Source organism: Bos indicus x Bos taurus, chromosome X (genome assembly GCF_003369695.1).
Source record: "Bos indicus x Bos taurus breed Angus x Brahman F1 hybrid chromosome X, Bos_hybrid_MaternalHap_v2.0, whole genome shotgun sequence".
Classification (NCBI taxonomy): Eukaryota; Metazoa; Chordata; class Mammalia; order Artiodactyla; family Bovidae; genus Bos; species Bos indicus x Bos taurus.
This window is the reverse complement of record NC_040105.1, coordinates 16693362-16711609: the sequence shown is the minus strand read 5'-3', so window position 1 is coordinate 16711609 and position 18248 is coordinate 16693362. Positions and strand designations below refer to the sequence as shown.

Below are 18248 nucleotides of genomic sequence, written 5' to 3'. Positions count from 1 at the left end.
TGAAAGGGAAGTCGCTCAGTCGTGTCCGACTCTTAGCGACCCCACGGACTACAGCCTACCAGGCTCCTCCATCCATGGGATTTTCTAGGCAAGAGTACTGGAGTGGGGTGCCATTGCCTTCTCCGTTCCAGAAGTTACTAAAAACCAAACTAGGTTAATTCTTTGGTTTACATTTTGGAGTTTGCCTGCCACCTGACCCTTAAAATTACATTCCAGGTGGGTAAGGGTAAGTGGGTTGCCATTTCCTTCTTACTCATATGCCGTCCAGTTAGCAGGAGTGGAGGGGGTCTCTGGTCTGTGCTTGTTTAGGATCCAAGCTGCTAGAGACTCTGTCTCAGGACAGGGCTTCCAAGATTGCCCTCAACTGGGGAGAAAAGAGTAGAGAATCTCACAAGTGGTTTTATGGTCTAGGCCTAGAGGGTGAGCAGATCACTTATGTCCATAGTCCACTGGACAAGAACTAGTCAGGTGGCCACATACACCCACATGCCGGGAGGCAGAGAAACTGGGTGTGATGAATTGCTATGCTATTTCAGAAGAAAACAGAAAATCTCCACTCTTTTTTTCTCACCACCTTTAGTTATTAGAACTATGTGTGATCAGTGGTTCCTGTCTTCCAGGCATCCCAGCTGTGGTTGTGGCCATCGTCCTGATTATATCTCCAGATAACTATGGGCTTGGATCCTATGGGAAATTCCCCAACGGGTCACCTGATGACTTGTGAGTACAAAGCACGACACGAAATTTTAAGTGAATTGGAAAGCAGAATTCTCCAAAAAATGGAGGATCTAATCAGCATATCAGGTGGCTCTCATCCTAATAAAATCCAGTAATATTTACAGCAGACTTTGCAATTATATATGTAAAGAGATCAGCTAGTTAGAAAAGTCATGCTGCTGCTGCTGCTACTGCTGCTAAGTTGCTTCAGTCGTGTCTGACTCGGTGCAACCCCATAGACAGCAGCCCACCAGGCTTCCCCGTCATACTACTACTTAAGTATTTAAAAATTGAATTATATTTCAAAATACTTTTATAAGCCTCTGATAAAAATAAAATACAAGCTATACTATATTAGTAAAGATTCATGGAATAGACTTACTAGGATTGAAAGAGGATAAAATCTTTTAGTGTTTTCAAATAATATTTTTAAAATACTTTCAATCACCAGATTTCCTGAAATAAACTCTCTTGGATTTCTTCCCTTAGAGCTGTTAAGTGGCTATGGAGGTCAGAGGTTTTATCCTTTTTTAAATTTTGTGCTTATAGGATAATGTTTCAGTAAAACAATATAGGTTCATTGTTACCATTTTCAACCATATTTCAGCAAGAAAAAACCAAAACACATGTTTTCCCTGTTTTTCCCCCCAATTCCAGTTGCTGGATCAACAGCAATGCTGTATTCTATATCACGGTTGTGGGGTATTTCTGTGTGATATTTTTGCTGAACGTCAGCATGTTCATTGTGGTCCTGGTTCAGCTCTGTCGAATTAAAAGGAAGAAGCAACTGGGAGCCCAGAGAAAAACTAGTATTCAAGACCTCAGGAGCGTCGCTGGCCTTACATTTTTACTAGGAATTACTTGGGGCTTTGCCTTCTTTGCCTGGGGACCAGTTAATGTCACCTTCATGTATCTCTTTGCCATCTTCAATACCTTACAAGGTAAGCTCTACAGCAAAAAATAAACACTGGATGACTCATTTGAACGGAAAAATATTGCAAGTAAAAGTTAGAGTGTCTGCAAAGTAGCTTAAGATACAGGGAGGGGATATATGTATTTGTAGGGCTTCCCTGATGGCTCAGATGGTAAAGAATCTGCCTGCAATGTGAGAGACCCAGGTTCGATCCCTGGGTCGGGAAGACCCCTTGGAGGAGGAAATGGCAACCCACTCCAGTATTCTTGCCTGGAGAATCCATGGACAGAGGAGCTTGGAGGGCTCACAGTCCATAGGATCACAAAGAGTTGGATACAACTGAGTGACTAATCCTTTCCCTATATGAAATTAAAAGGCACTTACTCCTTGGAAGGAAAGTTATGACCAACCTAGGTAGCATATTCAAAAGCAGAGACATTACTTTGCCAACAAAGGTTCGTCTAGTCAAGGCTATGGTTTTTCCTGTGGTCATGTATGGATGTGAGAGTTGGACTGTGAAGAAGGCTGAGCGCCGAAGAATTGATGCTTTTGAACTGTGGTGTTGGAGAAGACTCTTGAGAGTCCCTTGGACTGCAAGGAGATCCAACCAGTCCATTCTGAAGGAGATCAGCCCTGGGATTTCTTTGGAAGGAATGATGCTAAAGCTGAAACTCCAGTACTTTGGCCACCTCATGCGAAGAGCTGACTCACTGGAAAAGACTCTGATGCTGGGAGGGATTGGGGGCAGGAGGAGAAGGGGACGCCAGAGGATGAGATGGCTGGATGGCATCACTGACTTGATGGACGTGAGTCTGAGTGAACTCCAGGAGTTGTTGATGGACGGGGAGGCCTGGTGTGCTGCAATTCATAGGGTCGCAAAGAGTCGGACATGACTAAGCGACTGTTCTTATCTCATCTGATGTGATACATGGACTTCTCAGGTGACTCAGTGGTAAAGAATCTGCCTGCCAAGGGTTCGATCTCTAGGTCGGGAAAATCCCCTGGAAGAGGAAATGGCAACCCACTTCAGTGTCTTGCCTGGAGAATTCCATGGACAGAGGAGCCTGGCGGGCTACAGTCCATGGGGTCACAAACAGTCAGACACTACTTAGTGACTAAACAGCAGCAGCATATATCTTCATCTGGCTGATTCACATTGTTGTACAGCAGAAACTAACATGATATTGTAAAGCATTTATACTCCAATAAAAAAAATCAAGTAAAATAAAAAACAGATTTATTTTTTAGAAAGGGTGCTCTGAGATCGTTGGAAGAAAGGCCAAATTCACTAAATTCAAGAAGTGGTCCCTTTCCCTCCTTACCATCACTGCCTCCTGGGAGGGAACAAGGATATCAAGGGGAACCTACCAGTAACTGTTTCTGGGAGAGTCAATCACTCTTCCTTCACCTGGTTCCTTATCTTTTTTTTTTGTTTAATTTTGCTACTGAAGTATAATAGACCATGCATACAGAAAAGTACGCATACCATAAATGTCCCCGTGAGATCTCACCAGTCTGAGCTCCTCTGCCTGCACTTGATTTGAGGACAGTGATAAGTGAGAAGTCAGTGGCAGCAGCCTGGCCCAGTGGCTAATCCCTGTGCAGTTCTCTGTCTAGACATACAGCGGACAAGCCAGACTCTGTGGCCCTTGACCTTGGAGCTGCCCACTTAATGAAGCCTAGCTGCAGTCATTTGGGAACGCTTCTCCTCTGTATTCTTTACAAAAGCAAATTACTCATTCTTTTGTTGATGCTTTTGTCCTACTCTTTGCGACCCCGTGGACTATAGCCCGCCAGTCTCCTCTGTCCTGGGATTTTCCAGGCAAGAATACTAGAGTGGGTTGCCATTTCCTTTTCCAGGAGATCTTTCCGACCCAGGGATCAAACCCATGTCTCCTGCATCGTAGGCAGATTCTTTACCACTGAGCTACCAGGGAACCACACTCATTCTTTTAGATCAGCTTTATAAAAGAGTTGTCAGCTGTGACTAATACTTAATAAACGCACCTTGACATCAAAAGCCAAGCAAACTAATAGGTTTGCATAGATGAGATGGTTGGATGCCATCACCGACTCGGTGGACATGAATTTGAGCAAGCTCCAGGAGTTGGTGATGGACAGGGAAGCCTGGCGTGCTGCAGTCCATGGGGTTGCAAAGAGTCGGACATGACTGAGTGAACTGAACTGATAATAAGCATTCTTATCCCTTGGTTGTCTTTTATTCCAAATCTTCTGTTGGGAAGCCTTTTAACTGTATTTTCATCAGCTTGTTTTCATCTTTTCCTGGTGGCTTTTAGCTCCCATAGCATCCTCCTGTAGTTCTATCTAGGCAGTAGTTCATTAACTTGAGATAGAATTCAAGTGCCTAATTTGGCTTATTTTATTTGGAGGAAGCCAGTCAATGTGCTTGTTGGCTACATGCCATGTCTTCGTTTTTACCTACAGTGTACAATTTCTGAACTTGTATATCCAGGTGTTGTGTTACTTATTGTAGAAAAGTTTTATTTGCCAACAATGGCATGCTAAGAGACACTTAATTTTAACGAGAAAAAATATATGCCCAAATCATACTGATCATAAACCTGAAAGCATGGTACCTACCCTCACATACTTATGGTAGAAATGAGCCTTCCCCTTTCTTATTTCCCCAGAATGACTTCTCATTAGAATACAAATGGACAGAAGGAACATATTGTTTCATTTGTAAAAGGGAACTAAACCCTAATTCACAGGACTTTGGGGTTGAGTAAAGGAAAGATGTGTACAGGTTCTGATTTGGGCCACGAGTACCCCCATTTTAGTCTCTCATCTGTGCTGCTTCTCCCCTAATGCAACCAAGTATAGCTGCCCAGGTTGGCAGGTGGACAAAGATATGCATTATTTGAGATGTCAGTCTTTAGAATGGGCACGTGCATCTGACTAAAAGCAAACCTGATATTTAAAAATGAAGGTCTTCTAAGCAGATAGATTGGGGTTTGGGGCAAAGGAGGATTCAGAATTTGTCCATTCATCCAGCTAATATTTATTTGCTTTCAAAGCCTTGAGGAGTGGTAGCAATTGGGCTGCATGGGGAGCCCTGTACCTGCCTGTGATGGGGAGGGGGAGGCAGAGCCTGAGGGCCTCTTGAGGTCTGTAGTGGCTTGGGAGGAAGAGGGGAGGGCCCAGGGAAGGGATGTGGCTGTGGACCCGAGAGGTGAGCTGAGGGATAAGAGACAAAGGAGGAGACAACATTGACAGAACTTGGAAATCGATGACACATATGGAGGGATGGGGAGGTGGGAGCCATGGACGGAAGTAAAAAAAGCACAGTGTGAGAGCTGTGAGCTCCCATTTTCTTTGGGGGGCTACAGCTTGGGAGATGGCCACTCAGGTGGCTCTGAAGAACTGATCACAAGAGGTACGGCGAGGGAGGTAGACATACATACAATCAACCACACATCTTGGCAGAAGGTTACTGCCTGTCATAAGGCCCAGATATCTTAGTGATTTTAGTGCTTTTCTAAGTGTGGGAAAATGCAAGAAACTACCTCATGACATTTTCTCCTGAAAATACCTAATTATCTGAAGGCCTATTCTACCAGTTTTCCCACAGCATAGGGCACCTCATTCCCGATCTCCAGCCTGAAATCCTTTCAGGGTGTGTGGAAGGTCAGGGACTGCAGTGGCTCATGACTCAATCCTTGTAGAGCTACATGGCCAGAGATATTCTTGAGCTGGCTGATCCTAGGTCTGAGCTGGTCTCCTGGGTGGATGGCTTGTACTTCACAACAAAGATTGTTGTTGTTGTTCAGTCATTAAGTCATGTCTGATTATTTGCAGCCCCATGGACTGCAGCATGCCAAGCTTCTGTGTCCTTCAGCATCTCCTGGAGTTTGCTCAAACTCATCTCTATTGAATCAGTGATGCCATCCAACCATCTCATCCTCTGTTGTCCCCTTCTCTTGCCTTCAGTCTTTCCCAGCATCAGGGTCTTTTCCAATAAAAGGGTTCTTCATATCAGGTGGCCAAAGTATTGAAGCTTCAGCTTCAGCATCAGTCTTCCAATCAGTATATAGGTTGATATCCTTTAAGATTGACTGATTTGATCTCCTTGCTGTCCAAGGGACTGTGAAGAGTATTCTCCTGCACCACAATTCGAAAGCATCAATTCTTTGGTGCTCACCCTTCTTTATGGTCCAACTCTTACATCTGTACATGACTACTGGAAAAAAACATAGGTTTGACTATATGGACCTTTGTTGGCAAAGATAGGGAAGGCTAAAGACAGGATGTAAGAGACCAGACAGGTAAATTTTGGAAATATGGAATGATAATTCTTTTTATAAATATATTTTTTAAATCTTACAAAGATAGTTCTCCCAGGATGCCTTTTGATAGCAAACTTTCCCAGGACTTTGGGCTTTATTTTCAATCTGCAAAATTTCATTTTTCCTATAGCTGCCAAAGATTTTATCATTGTGTGAAGTAAGCTCATGACATTCAGGTCTCAGTTTGGAATTCATTGTGTTGTGTTTTCCCCCACCCTATAGGATTTTTCATATTCGTCTTTTACTGTGTAGCAAAAGAGAATGTCAGAAAGCAGTGGAGGCGATATCTGTGTTGTGGAAAGTTACGACTGGCGGAAAATTCTGGTAAAGATTTACCTTTTTATCCTTTTCTTAAATCTTGAGGAAGAGATTGCATAAGTTAAGATCCAAAGCAATTAATGCCAGAGGAATATCAGATCTAGAAATGAATGAATGGAACCTGCTCAACAGAAAATATCCAGTGTGAACATTATGGAAAAAAAACCTAGTGAATTTAAAAAAAATTAGTCATACTGGGAACTTAGTGAGCAATATAATTAATGGCCTGGCTGCTTCTGCAATGAAGCAGCAGTGAAATGTTTAGAATTCATTTCCCTTTGAGCACACGTTTTCCATTTGTCCAGAGTAATTTTTCATATTTACCTTCCTAATTTTTTAAATCTTGACTCAATGTTTTCTCCACAGGTCCTGGTTGTCAGTGACTTCATTTATTTGTTATTGGGCCAGACTTTACATAAAAGTCTTAGCATACATTTGGTTACTTTGAAGTTATTTTCAGCTATGCCCTTCTGGGTTATATAGCAAATAGATCATTTTTAAGAAAATAAGAAAAATGAAGTACTCTTTGAAAATCTCAATTCCTTTTGCATAAATATTACCCACAAATACAGGCTTTGCTGTATTGCAAAGGTCTGGTTGCACAAGATCAGAAAATGGCAGTATCTAGAGTTCAGTCATTTGCCTGGGTTTAAGAGCCATGAGTCATCACAGCAGGTCGATCCATGTTCTTGTGAAGATAGTCTTTGACTCTGAAATATTACCTAATTCAGTGGCTATTTATGGACACAATCAAATTAGCCTGGCTTTTAGTTCTGAGAGAATATAGATTACTTTTGACCAGTGAGTCATTTAAAGGACAAATGTATATAGTCTTAAATGAAAATACCTGTGAAATGTGGAATTCTCTATAAGATCTGAGAGCGAGAGATCATTTCCTAGAAAGAGTTACCCTGTGTTTCTTGCATTTGCACTTCAACACTCTTCCCTGTTTTTCTATAATGCTTATCCTGCTATAGACTGGAGTAAGACTGCTACTAATGGTTTAAAGAAGCAGACTGTAAACCAAGGGGTCTCCAGCTCTTCAAATTCCTTACAGTCAAACAGTAACTCCACCCACTCCACCACGCTGCTAGTGAATAACGATTGCTCAGGACTTGCCAGCGGGAACGGTATGTATGTCTTGATGTACTATTTCTCAAGTTAGTGTTTGTTTTATTAAAGCAGCTTTATCCTTTAATGGCACTTTTGCTTAGCAAAGTGAATAGCTACATATATGACTATTGGATCAAAATGTAGTTCCCTTGTTAAAGAGAAAGTTGATTCATCCAAATTTACCCATTTTAGAGCAAGTTTATTTTTAAGATTACTCCTTGGAAGGAAAGTTATGACCAACCTAGGCAGCATATTCAAAAGCAGAGACATTACTTTGCCAACAAAGGTTCGTCTAGTCAAGGCTATGGTTTTTCCTGTGGTCATGTATGGATGTGAGAGTTGGACTGTGAAGAAGGCTGAGTGCCGAAGAATTGATGCTTTTGAACTGTGGTGTTGGAGAAGACTCTTGAGAGTCCCTTGGACTGCAAGGAGATCCAACCAGTCCATTCTGAAGGAGATCAGCCCTGGGATTTCTTTGGAAGGAATGATGCTAAAGCTGAAACTCCAGTACTTTGGCCACCTCATGCGAAGAGTTGACTCATTGGAAAAGACTCTGATGCTAGGAGGGATTGGGGGCAGGAGGAGAAGGGAACGACAGAGGATGAGATGGCTGGATGGCATCACTGACTCGATGGACATGAGTCTCAGTGAACTCCGGGAGTCGGTGATGGACAGGGAGGCCTGGTGTGCTGCGATTCATGGGGTCGCAAAGAGTCGGACACGACTGAGCGACTGATCTGATCTGATCTGATTTTTAAGATTTAGGGTTTTTAGAAATATTTATTTTTAATTGATTGATGATTGCTTTTAAAATATTGTTTTGATTTCTGTCATACATCAACGTGAATTAAGCATAGGTGTACATATGTCACCTTAGGGTTGTTTTTTCTTAAAGATTTAATTTCTCATGATGAGAATGGATGATGACCTAAAAGTTTTAACGTGGCAAATCCTGACTTAGGTATTGGCCAAAGACTTCTTATGTTCTTTCTGTGCAGTCAGTACCTAAAATAGTAAGACTATATCAGTTTTTTAGTATATCTACAGTTATACACATCTTCAACACTTCTGAACCTTCCTACTTTTTGCTTATCATCTTGTTCATTCTGTGCCCCAGTGTGGCTGCCTTGTGACAATTCCCAAATCCCCATAAAGATATCCAGTACTGAAAGATGAATTGTCTCCAATAGACATACAGATGATTTCTGTTGTGCCTCCTTTACTCATTAATTCTGACATTTCTAGCTTAAATTTCCTTTATGTTTTCTTTCCTTTGTAAGACTGAGCTGTTCATAACTCATAAAAACTTATCTATTTCTATCTTCTTTGACTTCTTAATATAACTTCATTTTTATAAAAACTTAAATTATCCTGGTATACTTTCCCCTTCCCTGGAGAATTCGCCTTTACTTATCACTTTAGGGTATTAGTTATTTGTATGATAAATGCAGATAAATTTGTGAGAAGGTTCATATACCTACCAAATAGTTTTCCAGCCTCCCAAAGATGGGAGGTCTCACTGGTTTGTATAAACTTTTAAAATAGCAAAATAAGAGGATGCCTCTAAATCAAGGTTTCTCAACCTGGGCACAATTAACATTTGGGGCTAGATAACTCTGTTGTGGGGGCGCTGTTCTGTGCATTTGAAGATGTCTAGAAACATCTCTGGTCTCCACCCGCCAGGTACCAGTAGTACCCCTACACTCACCCCATGTTGTGACAACTAAAAATGTCTCTCAATATTGTGAAAAAATTTCCCCTGAGGGGTAAAATTGTCCCCTTGCTGCTTGTGGAGAACCCTTGCTGTATAAGATGAGGACCATTTCTATATAAGATGAGCTGCCATGGGGCCTTAGCTTTTTATTGTAGATACCAAGGGCAGAGCAGGGCTTTGTGTCAAATAGCTATAGCAGGAGTGACTCAATGTAGGTAAACAGAGTAGATGTAGTGGCAGTCAAGGCTGGTTAATAAGTTTGTGTGACAAACCAGATTCTAAGTTGAGAAATCAGAGGTGTGAGCTAAGTCATCAAGAATCATAAGAATCACAACCTATCAGTAAAGCCTATTGGTTTGGATAGAAGTGTTTGGGTCTCTTAAAACCAAATTTTTCTATATTCTAGAAGGAACTCAGAGATGAAGCCTCACTTGCCTAGCCTATCAATATGTTGCCATCCTTCAGGGAATGAGATCAGATGGAAGCAGCACTTTTTGCAGAGTTAGTTGACATGGTTGATTTGAAATAGCTGTTTTTGACAGCTGACAGTGAGGGTGGGATACATTTTAGGTTACCAAAATGGCCACATGTTTAATATCATGTAACTTGCATATCAGATAGACTTCCTTGACTCCTCATTCCACACATCAGGATCTGGGATGGATGAGGGAAAAGAAGCTGGAAGGTCAATGGTTTGTTTATTATACCAGGTCAAGTTGTTCCTGCACCAAAATGTCCTCAAACCAAAATGCCTAACTCAGAATAGCAGCCTTAGACAGTCATTTGCCTATCTCTGTGCCCAGAGATGGGGCTTTGTTAATCATATCCATCACCTAGTTTGTGTGAATACTGTATATTTCAGTTATGCCTCAGAGGCTTAATTTATAGTTGTTGCTAAGTCGTGTCTGACTCTTTGTGACCCCATGGACTGTAGCCCACCAGGCTCCTCTGTCCATGGGATTTCCCAGGCAAGAATACTGGAGTGGGTTGCCAGTCTTTCTCTAGGGGATCTTCTTAACCCAGGGATCGACACTCCCACCCCACCTCGTCTCCTGTATTGCAAGCGGATTCTTTACCATTGAGCCACCTGGGAAGTCCAGAGGCTGGGTTACTAGCAGCCATCTGACTCAGTACACAGGGCCACAAGCTCACAGTTTCAAAGAAACATCACATGTTGACTCTTTCACTTCTGAGCTATGTAATCCTGAGCAAAGCATTTACTTTCTGAAACCTTAGTTCCATCATCTATGAAATGGGGGTAATAATAGCACTCAAGCTGTAGAGTGATAAGTGAGATGATACTTATAAGGTTCTCAACACTCTTATTATTAGTATAATTATGACATGAATTAACAGTTGGGCTTATTATTTAGCTTTCTACATTGTCAGAAACATGGTGCCAAGGAGCCAGAGGATCTCAGCAGCTGTGCCCACCCCCAACACACACACAGTTCGGGGCCTGCTTGGGGTTGGGGAGGCCCAGCTCCCCTGGCTTGGACTTTGATGTTGTACTCGGTGGTTTCTTCTTGGAAATCAGTCTTATCCTGACTCAGAGGGACTGTTATAGTGTACAAGAGACGATTTTTTTTTTTCTTGCCAGGACTGTTGTCACTTGGGATTTCTCTATTACAGAGTTTTATTTTATAGGACTCTTAGGAATCCAAGAACCTTGTACAGGATCTCTCTTAACCTTTGGGGGAGACCAGACTATTACCCCAGGTTATATTACACATATGCTAGTACTTGACTGCAGTATGTGGTCAACCAGAGTTAGGAATTGGGCCTTTTAAAATCAAATATATTACTTTGCTTCATATTTTTACAATTTCATTTTTAACAAAGTTACCATAGGAAGTGGTTTTTGAATGATTCTCCAATTTGTTTTGTTTACTTTGAGTGGTCTTAGGAAAGGAAAGGAATGAAAAGTAAATAAAATATGACAATATATCAGAAAATTTTTTAAAAGATAGATTGTCTAGAACAAATTTTGGTTCACATTTGTGTGTATCTACTTTTGGTTTTATTTTTAACTAATTTTTTTGGGGGGGTGCTGTGCTGGGTCTTCGTTGCTGCACAGGCTTTTCTTTAGTTGTGGAGAGTGGGAGCTACTCTCTAATTGCATTGTGTGTCCTTTTCATCGCGGTGGCTTCTCTTGTGGAGCACGGGCTCTAGGGCATGCAGGCTTCAGTAGTTGCAGCTCCCTGGCTCTAGAGTACAGGCTCAATAGTTGTGGCACACAGGCTTAGTTGCATATGGGATCTTCCCAGATAAGGGGTCAAACCTGTGTCTCCTGCATTGGCAGGTGGATTCTTTACCACTGAGCCACCAGGGAAGCCCCAGAAATATGTTTTTAAAAAAGACTTCATCTGCATGTGCATACTTAAGAATAAAGTAACATTTAAGTTTGTTTATTTTGAAAATGCTTTCTGTGGATACTTCATGACACCAATTTTGTTTTTCCTTATACAGGGAATGCTTCTACAGAGAAGAATGGTGTTTCTTTCAGTGTTCAGAATGGAGATGTGTGCCTCCATGATTTCACTGGAAAACAGCATATATTTAATGAGAAAGAAGATTCCTGCAGTGGTAAAAACCGTATCGCTCTAAGAAGGACTTCAAAGCGGGGAAGCTTACACTTTATTGAGCAAATGTGATTCCTTTTCCTAAAATCAAAGCATGTTGCTTGACAGTGTGAAAATGTCCAATCTTACCTTTTACACAATGTGAGTTGTATAAAATCAACTAATTTTATACTCAGCAACTTTGGGATGAACATAAGCTAACTGAGGGCAATGGTTGCTATTGGAAGAGGAAACCAAGACATAATACCATGGTTCTAAGACATTTGCAATTTGGTTTCTTATCCTTCATTTTAAAAGAAGATTGGTTTTAAACAACACACTAAGAATAAGACTCATTTAAAACAAAATCAAAGCAGTTCATTTGCAGCCTCTTTTAAAGAGGCTAATATATCTTTGATAACATCATAGAAAGCCACTGTTGACTTCATCCTGTTGGTGAGTTCGTTGTGCATGCCTTTGTTGTAAATAAGCTAAACTCTAGTGATCCACATGTCAAAAATCTTCTGCATTTTTGGTATTTATTTTCTACTGTGTAAATTTCTTTCTTTGTAGAATCATGGTTGTGTTGTTGCGTCTAATGTGATAATTCAGAAAATCGTTGCTGGTTCAGTGAACTCTAAACCTCCTTTTGGAGATTATATGGGATGTGAAATACAGGACCCTCACTGAAATCAAGAAATAATGACGCCAGCCAGACTGGAAAAATGTAAGCAGACAGTGCCACAATTAGCTCATACAGTGCCTTGGAGTGAGTTAGAAAAAGGTGCTCCCACTGGGCAGACACAGTGTCATGGGCTCATGATTTGGCAGAGTGGAGGCCATATTTTAGCCTCATTCACTCTCTTGGGTACACCATTGTTCAGGGTACCAGCTGTACAACCATACGTAGCATCCAATACCGACACCCATCTCCTGACCTCATTCCTAATCATCAGATTATGGAAGCTGCACCAGGATGTTTAGCTTAACACCTTGGTGACAGAGAGGGATGGAAGTGTGATCTGGACTGTATGGCAGGAAGATCGTGAATGTGCAGGAGATACATACACTGCCACTTCTCAAATCCCTAGAGTCTTTCAGAAAAGGGGAGTAGAGCAGGATTACTTTTTAAAAGAGATGTACATCAAAAGAATCATATTGCTGTTCTTTAAAAGGCAACTGCATGGTACTTTGTTGATTGTTATGCCTGGTACACTCTAGCCCAGCCAGAGCTATAATTATTTTTTAAAATACTTGTCTTGATGAATGTATAGTGACAAGGGGGAGCAGCTATTGGGAACAGTGAACTATCCTGCAATGCTATTGTTTCCATATATATCGAACCCTTATTGCTCCTAGTCACAGGGAGTCTGTCTTGCTTCCTACCTACAACTTCTTGAGCAGTGCTTCGTGTCCTTATTAGGAACATTTTGAAACCCTTTAGTTAGGTCTTTCACTAAGGTTCCCTTTCATATATATTTCAAGTGAATGCTGTATCCCAGACTAACCGTAGTCATAATGTAATACACTTCTGTGAGTGCTGATTAGTCTTTGCGCTATTTCTTTTCCAATTTGTTTAATTGTCTTGTATTTATATGTTAAAATCGACAAAAATGTTAAAAATCGCCAAAATAAATTTGCAGTTAAGTCCTTTAAGTTTGAGAATTTTCACAAAAGGAAAACATTTGCAATCTCTTTCCCTGGCGGTGGAGCATGATAAAACAGTTGGACTAGCCTGATGAAGACCACGTGACAGTAGCAGCCTTTGGCAGGCAGCAGGCATGCTGTGAACGTTAAGTCAGACCAACGATTGTCCTGTCTCCTGAGACTGCTTTCTGAGGTCTCTCTTTCATTTTCCTCTTACTCTTTCAAGATTATGTCTTTTACACATGTTGCCATTGGCCACACAAGCCCCAGATTCAGATCCCCTCCAAGTATCTACTTCCTCAGCATCAAACAGTAGGATTTCAAGAAGGTGAGGATTGGATTGGGGGTTTCTGGGGAGCTGATTAGCATGTAGGAACCACAAATGGGGAAAGCTGGCTTCAACTGCAGAAGAGGTTTCTGAGTGATCTCTCCTTCCTCGGTGGTCAATTGCTCCAAAGATGCTGCACTAATTCGATAAGAAAGGTGATGAGATGCTCTAAGTTTGGGGGGTGAGATATCAGAAGCCAGATCTCTCAAGGCAGATGAAACAAAGTGTACACAAAAGGACACACAATGTCTGACATCTTGTAGGTCCTGCCCCCTGCCGTTTTTCCCATTGTGTTTTGTGTCTGGGCAACAGTCATTAAGTCAAGTTCTCTTGTCTGTATTTTTACTTCAGACAGATAAGGGGCAGGACAGAGAAAATGTTCCTGAGAGGCATCCTTCTTTGGGTTTAAAATTGGTCCCACAATCTGAGACTCTACTGAAGGAAACAAAGGTGATGGCAATAGGAGGAGGCAAGGAGTATCACAGCAGTGACCAGTATTTGAAGGAGCGTTTTCTCAGAACATTTGAGAAGGTTTTTTTTTTCCTTTTTCCCAAAATATATTGCAATCATTAATCCCACAAAGTAACTCTGTTAACTTCAATGAGCGGGATTGTGATTGTTCTCAGTAAAAATGGTGAAATGGCTTCATTGGGGATACTGGGTTGTGTCTAACGAGGTTACCTGGGAGGCAGGTTAGTTTGTTGAAGGTCATTTCCACAAAGAGCTAATTTATTGAACAAGCAATTTATCAAATGGACTAGCGTGTTGTCATTTTGTCTCCATAAGAGCATTTGAAGGACTATTCAGTTTGTTTCTGCCTTAGCTCCTTGCTGCTGCAGTTGGAGTCTGAAGGACAGATGGGAGAAAGACTGAGTGGATATAAGAAGATTATCTTGAATGGGAAGAATTCTTACTTTTATATATATATATATATATATATATATATACATACACACATATATATATGTATGTATGTGTGTGTATATATATATATATATATATATATATATTTCACCTCAGTCTCTAGGTACAGCAACAAAATGCTGGGGCAGACACTGAATACTTTATTTCCAGAGTATATTCTTTTAGGTATATTTATAAATATATACTCCACTGTGAAGAAATCTCATATTCCCTGGTGTTTCTCTCTTTACCTCTCAAAGTAGCTGCAGGAAGCTAGAGCAGAGACACATTCAGCATTCTTTAAAATATTGTGATAAAAAACAAAATGATCTCCAGCCAACTAAAATTAAACTGTCATAGAAATAACTAAATTTGGCAAATTGGCTATTTTCAGCAAATTAATTCAGAATGGACTTTCTCCTCAGTGTCTAAGATGGAGTGCTTTTCTTTAAAGTCAAAGACTAAACCCTCCAGGAGAAACATTTGTTGGTTTCTGCCTTGGACACTGACGTGTGGCTTTCTGGAAACTTCCTTGGCAGCAGCCCCCTGTGGCAGGACAATGGGCAGATCCTCTGGTTGGTGCCAGAGAAATTATACATGGTGCTACCCCAAGGTCCAGTTTTGGGTTTTCATCTTTGTAAAGACCATGAATCAGCTTCAGAAAGAACAACATACCCCATCACATTCCATATCTGATTCTTAGCGAACATTTGAGGAATGACTTGGAAACAAGTTTCTAGTGGGACACAACCAGAGAAAGCCTTCGTGAATAGAAGGACCAACATATGGAGGTTTCATATCTCAGGAACATAGAATACTAAGATACGAGCCTAGTTTTTATATAGCACAGCTTCTAGTCCAAAAAGAATCACTGAAATTTGCTTGGAAATTTAAAAGCTTAAGAGTAGTTGCCTTCCTTCTTTTTGGTTTTATTCCTGAATTTCAAGCTTATTGAAAAATACAGCTTATATGATAATATACATTAAAGCATGCTGCTGCTGCTGCGTGTTCGCTCAGTCATGTCCAACTCTTTGTGACCCCATGGACTGTAGCCCACCAGGCTCGCTCTTCCATGGAATTTCCCAGGCAAGAATACTGGAGTAGGTTGCCATTTCCTTCTCCAGGGGATCTACCCATCCCTGGGAATCAAACCCGCATCTCCTGCATTACAGGTGGATTCTTTACCACCTGTAATGAATGAGCCACCAGGAAAGCCACATTAAAGCATAGACCAAAGCCTAAGAATGCAGGCTGGCTATACACCAAAAGAGGTGTATGTGTGTAGTAGATTTTACAGAGAATGAGATCAAGAAACTGAAAATGTTTTTGTACTGGATGGAAATGTACAGGTAATATATAAAGGTCATCAGTTATATTCCCCTGTGGTAGCAAAATGGACTCTTGAAGAAGAACTCAATGTGAACAAAGGCAGTAATGATTCCAACTTTTAGATACAGTATACATAAGAGTTTTGTAAGGGGACATACATGCCAAGAGATTTCATGGTGATAATTTAATGTCTAGTTTTATTTACCCCTTGTTGTTGACCATAGCAAATTCTTCATGGAGGTACATCACATGGATTGCTGCATCATTTAAGAGCCAATAGTAAGAAAACTCAACATTCAAAAAACTAAGATAAAAAAACTAAGATCATGGCATCCGGTCCCATCACTTCATGGCAAATAGATGGGGAAACAATGGAAACAGTGACACACTTTATTTTCTTGGGCTCCAAAATCACTGCAGATGGTGACTGAAGCCATGAAATTAAAAGATGCTTGCTCCTTGGACGAAAAGCAATGACAAACCTAAACAGCATATTAAAAAGCAGAGACATACTTTGCTGACAAAGGTCCATCTAGTTAAAGCTATGGTTTTTCCAGTAGTCATGTATGGATGTGAGAGTTGGACCATAAAGAAGGCTGAATGCCGAAGAACTGATGCTTTTGAACTGTGGTTCTGGAGAAGAATCTTGAGAGTCCCTTGGACTGCAAGGAGATCCAACCAGTCCATCCTAAAGGAAATCAATCCTGAATATTCATTGGAAGGACTGATGCTGAAGCTGAAGCTCTAATACTCTGGCCACCTGATGTGAAGAGCTGACTCATTAGAAAAGACCCTGATGCTGGGAAAGATTGAAGGCAGGAGGAGAAGGGGTTGACAGAGGTCGAGATAGTTGGACGGCATTACCAACTCAACGGACATGAGTTTGAGCAAGCTCTGGGAGATGGTGAAGACAGGGAGGCCTGGCATGCTGCAGTTCATGGGGTCGCAAAAAGGACATGACTGAGAGTGAATAACAACAAGTAAGAAAAAAGGGAGCTACTTGATTTGGTGCTTTAGCTGAGTGAGGCAAGTTTCAGTTTAGTTGCTCAGTCATTTCAGTTCAGTCGCTCAGACACAGTTTATGTTACGGAATTTCGAAAAAGAACTTGGTTAAGGATGATACATAGGGGACCCAGCTGAATATGACTGATTTTCTTTCATTCACTCATTCATTCAATTCTAAATGAGCTATAACTACATGCTTAACACTGTACCAGGCACAGTGGGAGATACCAAAGACTGTTTCAATGAGTAACTTACCATCCAGTTAGAAAAACATGCCTCACATGGAAACAATACAAGGCAATACATTGTTGTCAAATGATGATTAGCTAGGATTTATGAAGTACTTTTCTATGAGCCAGGTATGGTGCTAAGTGCTTTATATTCATCCTCTTGTTCAAAGCCACCCTAGGAGGTAGGTGCTATCATTATTCCCATTTAAAGACGAGAACATTGAATTTCAAACAAGTAAAACATGCTAAAGTTCACACCACTTGTAAATGGCAGAACTGGAATTTGAACTCAATTTGAACAGATTCCAAGACCTAAACTCTCGCTAAAGAAACATGGGAATTCAGAGTATGGGGAGGACTAATAGAGAAGAGCTGAGGGGGCCCTTAAAGAAAAGAGGCTTCAGAAAGGCGAGGAGGAGGTCTACTGGGTCAGTTCAGTTCAGTCGCTCAGTCGTGTCCGACTCTTTACGACCCCATGGACTGCGGCACGCCAGGCCTCCCTGTCCACCAAGCATACAGTAAATGCATGGAGAGTAGCAAAGGAATTTAGGAAAGGCTATTAGCTGAACTGTCAGATTATGGGACCAGATTTTGGTAGAAAATGAATAGTGGGCTGAAGATGGTAAAAAAACAGTGGGTAATTAGCCACGAAACACGAATGCCAAGTTTCAAGTTGTAGGCCTGGAGGTGGACCGCAGTTCAGGCCAGGTGAGCTTCTCCCAGGTGCCTAGTGTTGAGGCTGCAGGCGCGGTGAGCAGCTGGGGTACCCTGCCCTGCCCCTGTCCCTCTCCTCTCCTCTCTGAGTCCCGCTAGTCTGCTTCCGCTCGTGGGCAGAGACGCGCCAGGGCAGAGCTGCTCTTCTGGCCTGCGGAGGGGTGCCCAGGCAGCAGTGGTGGGCGGGCCTATTTCTCCCCACCAGGAGCCCTCCCTACGACCGCTTGAGAAGCCCCGTCGCCCGCCCCGCAGCCAGTTCTTTATCTCCCGAGCTCTCAGCTAGCTGCTCCGCAGCGCGGGCGGATCTGGAGGCGGTGCTAGAGGGCGGGGCCAGGGATGCGATTGTGAGCTCATCTCAGGGGAGGGCGGGCCACCGTCCAAGCGTTTTAGAGGAGTTCTGCGCCTCCGGCCCGGCTCCGCGGGTGGCGCTCCGCGCGGGGGCGTAGCGG

General features: G+C 41.9%; 1 protein-coding gene across 8 annotated transcripts in view; it reads left to right on the top strand.

The window, feature by feature from the left end:
• ADGRG2 (adhesion G protein-coupled receptor G2) overlaps window positions 1-13299 on the top strand; it is a 127714-nt gene extending 114415 nt beyond the window's left edge. For all 8 annotated transcript variants that reach the window (XM_027534230.1, XM_027534231.1, XM_027534227.1 and 5 more), the window contains 5 exons: window positions 621-720; window positions 1375-1658; window positions 6160-6261; window positions 7233-7385; window positions 11552-13299. In XM_027534230.1, coding sequence (XP_027390031.1) covers window positions 621-720; window positions 1375-1658; window positions 6160-6261; window positions 7233-7385; window positions 11552-11736 — 824 coding nt within the window. In that variant the 3' untranslated portion in view covers window positions 11737-13299. The remainder of the gene's footprint in view (window positions 1-620; window positions 721-1374; window positions 1659-6159; window positions 6262-7232; window positions 7386-11551) is intronic.
• The last annotated feature ends 4949 nt before the right edge of the window (window positions 13300-18248 follow it).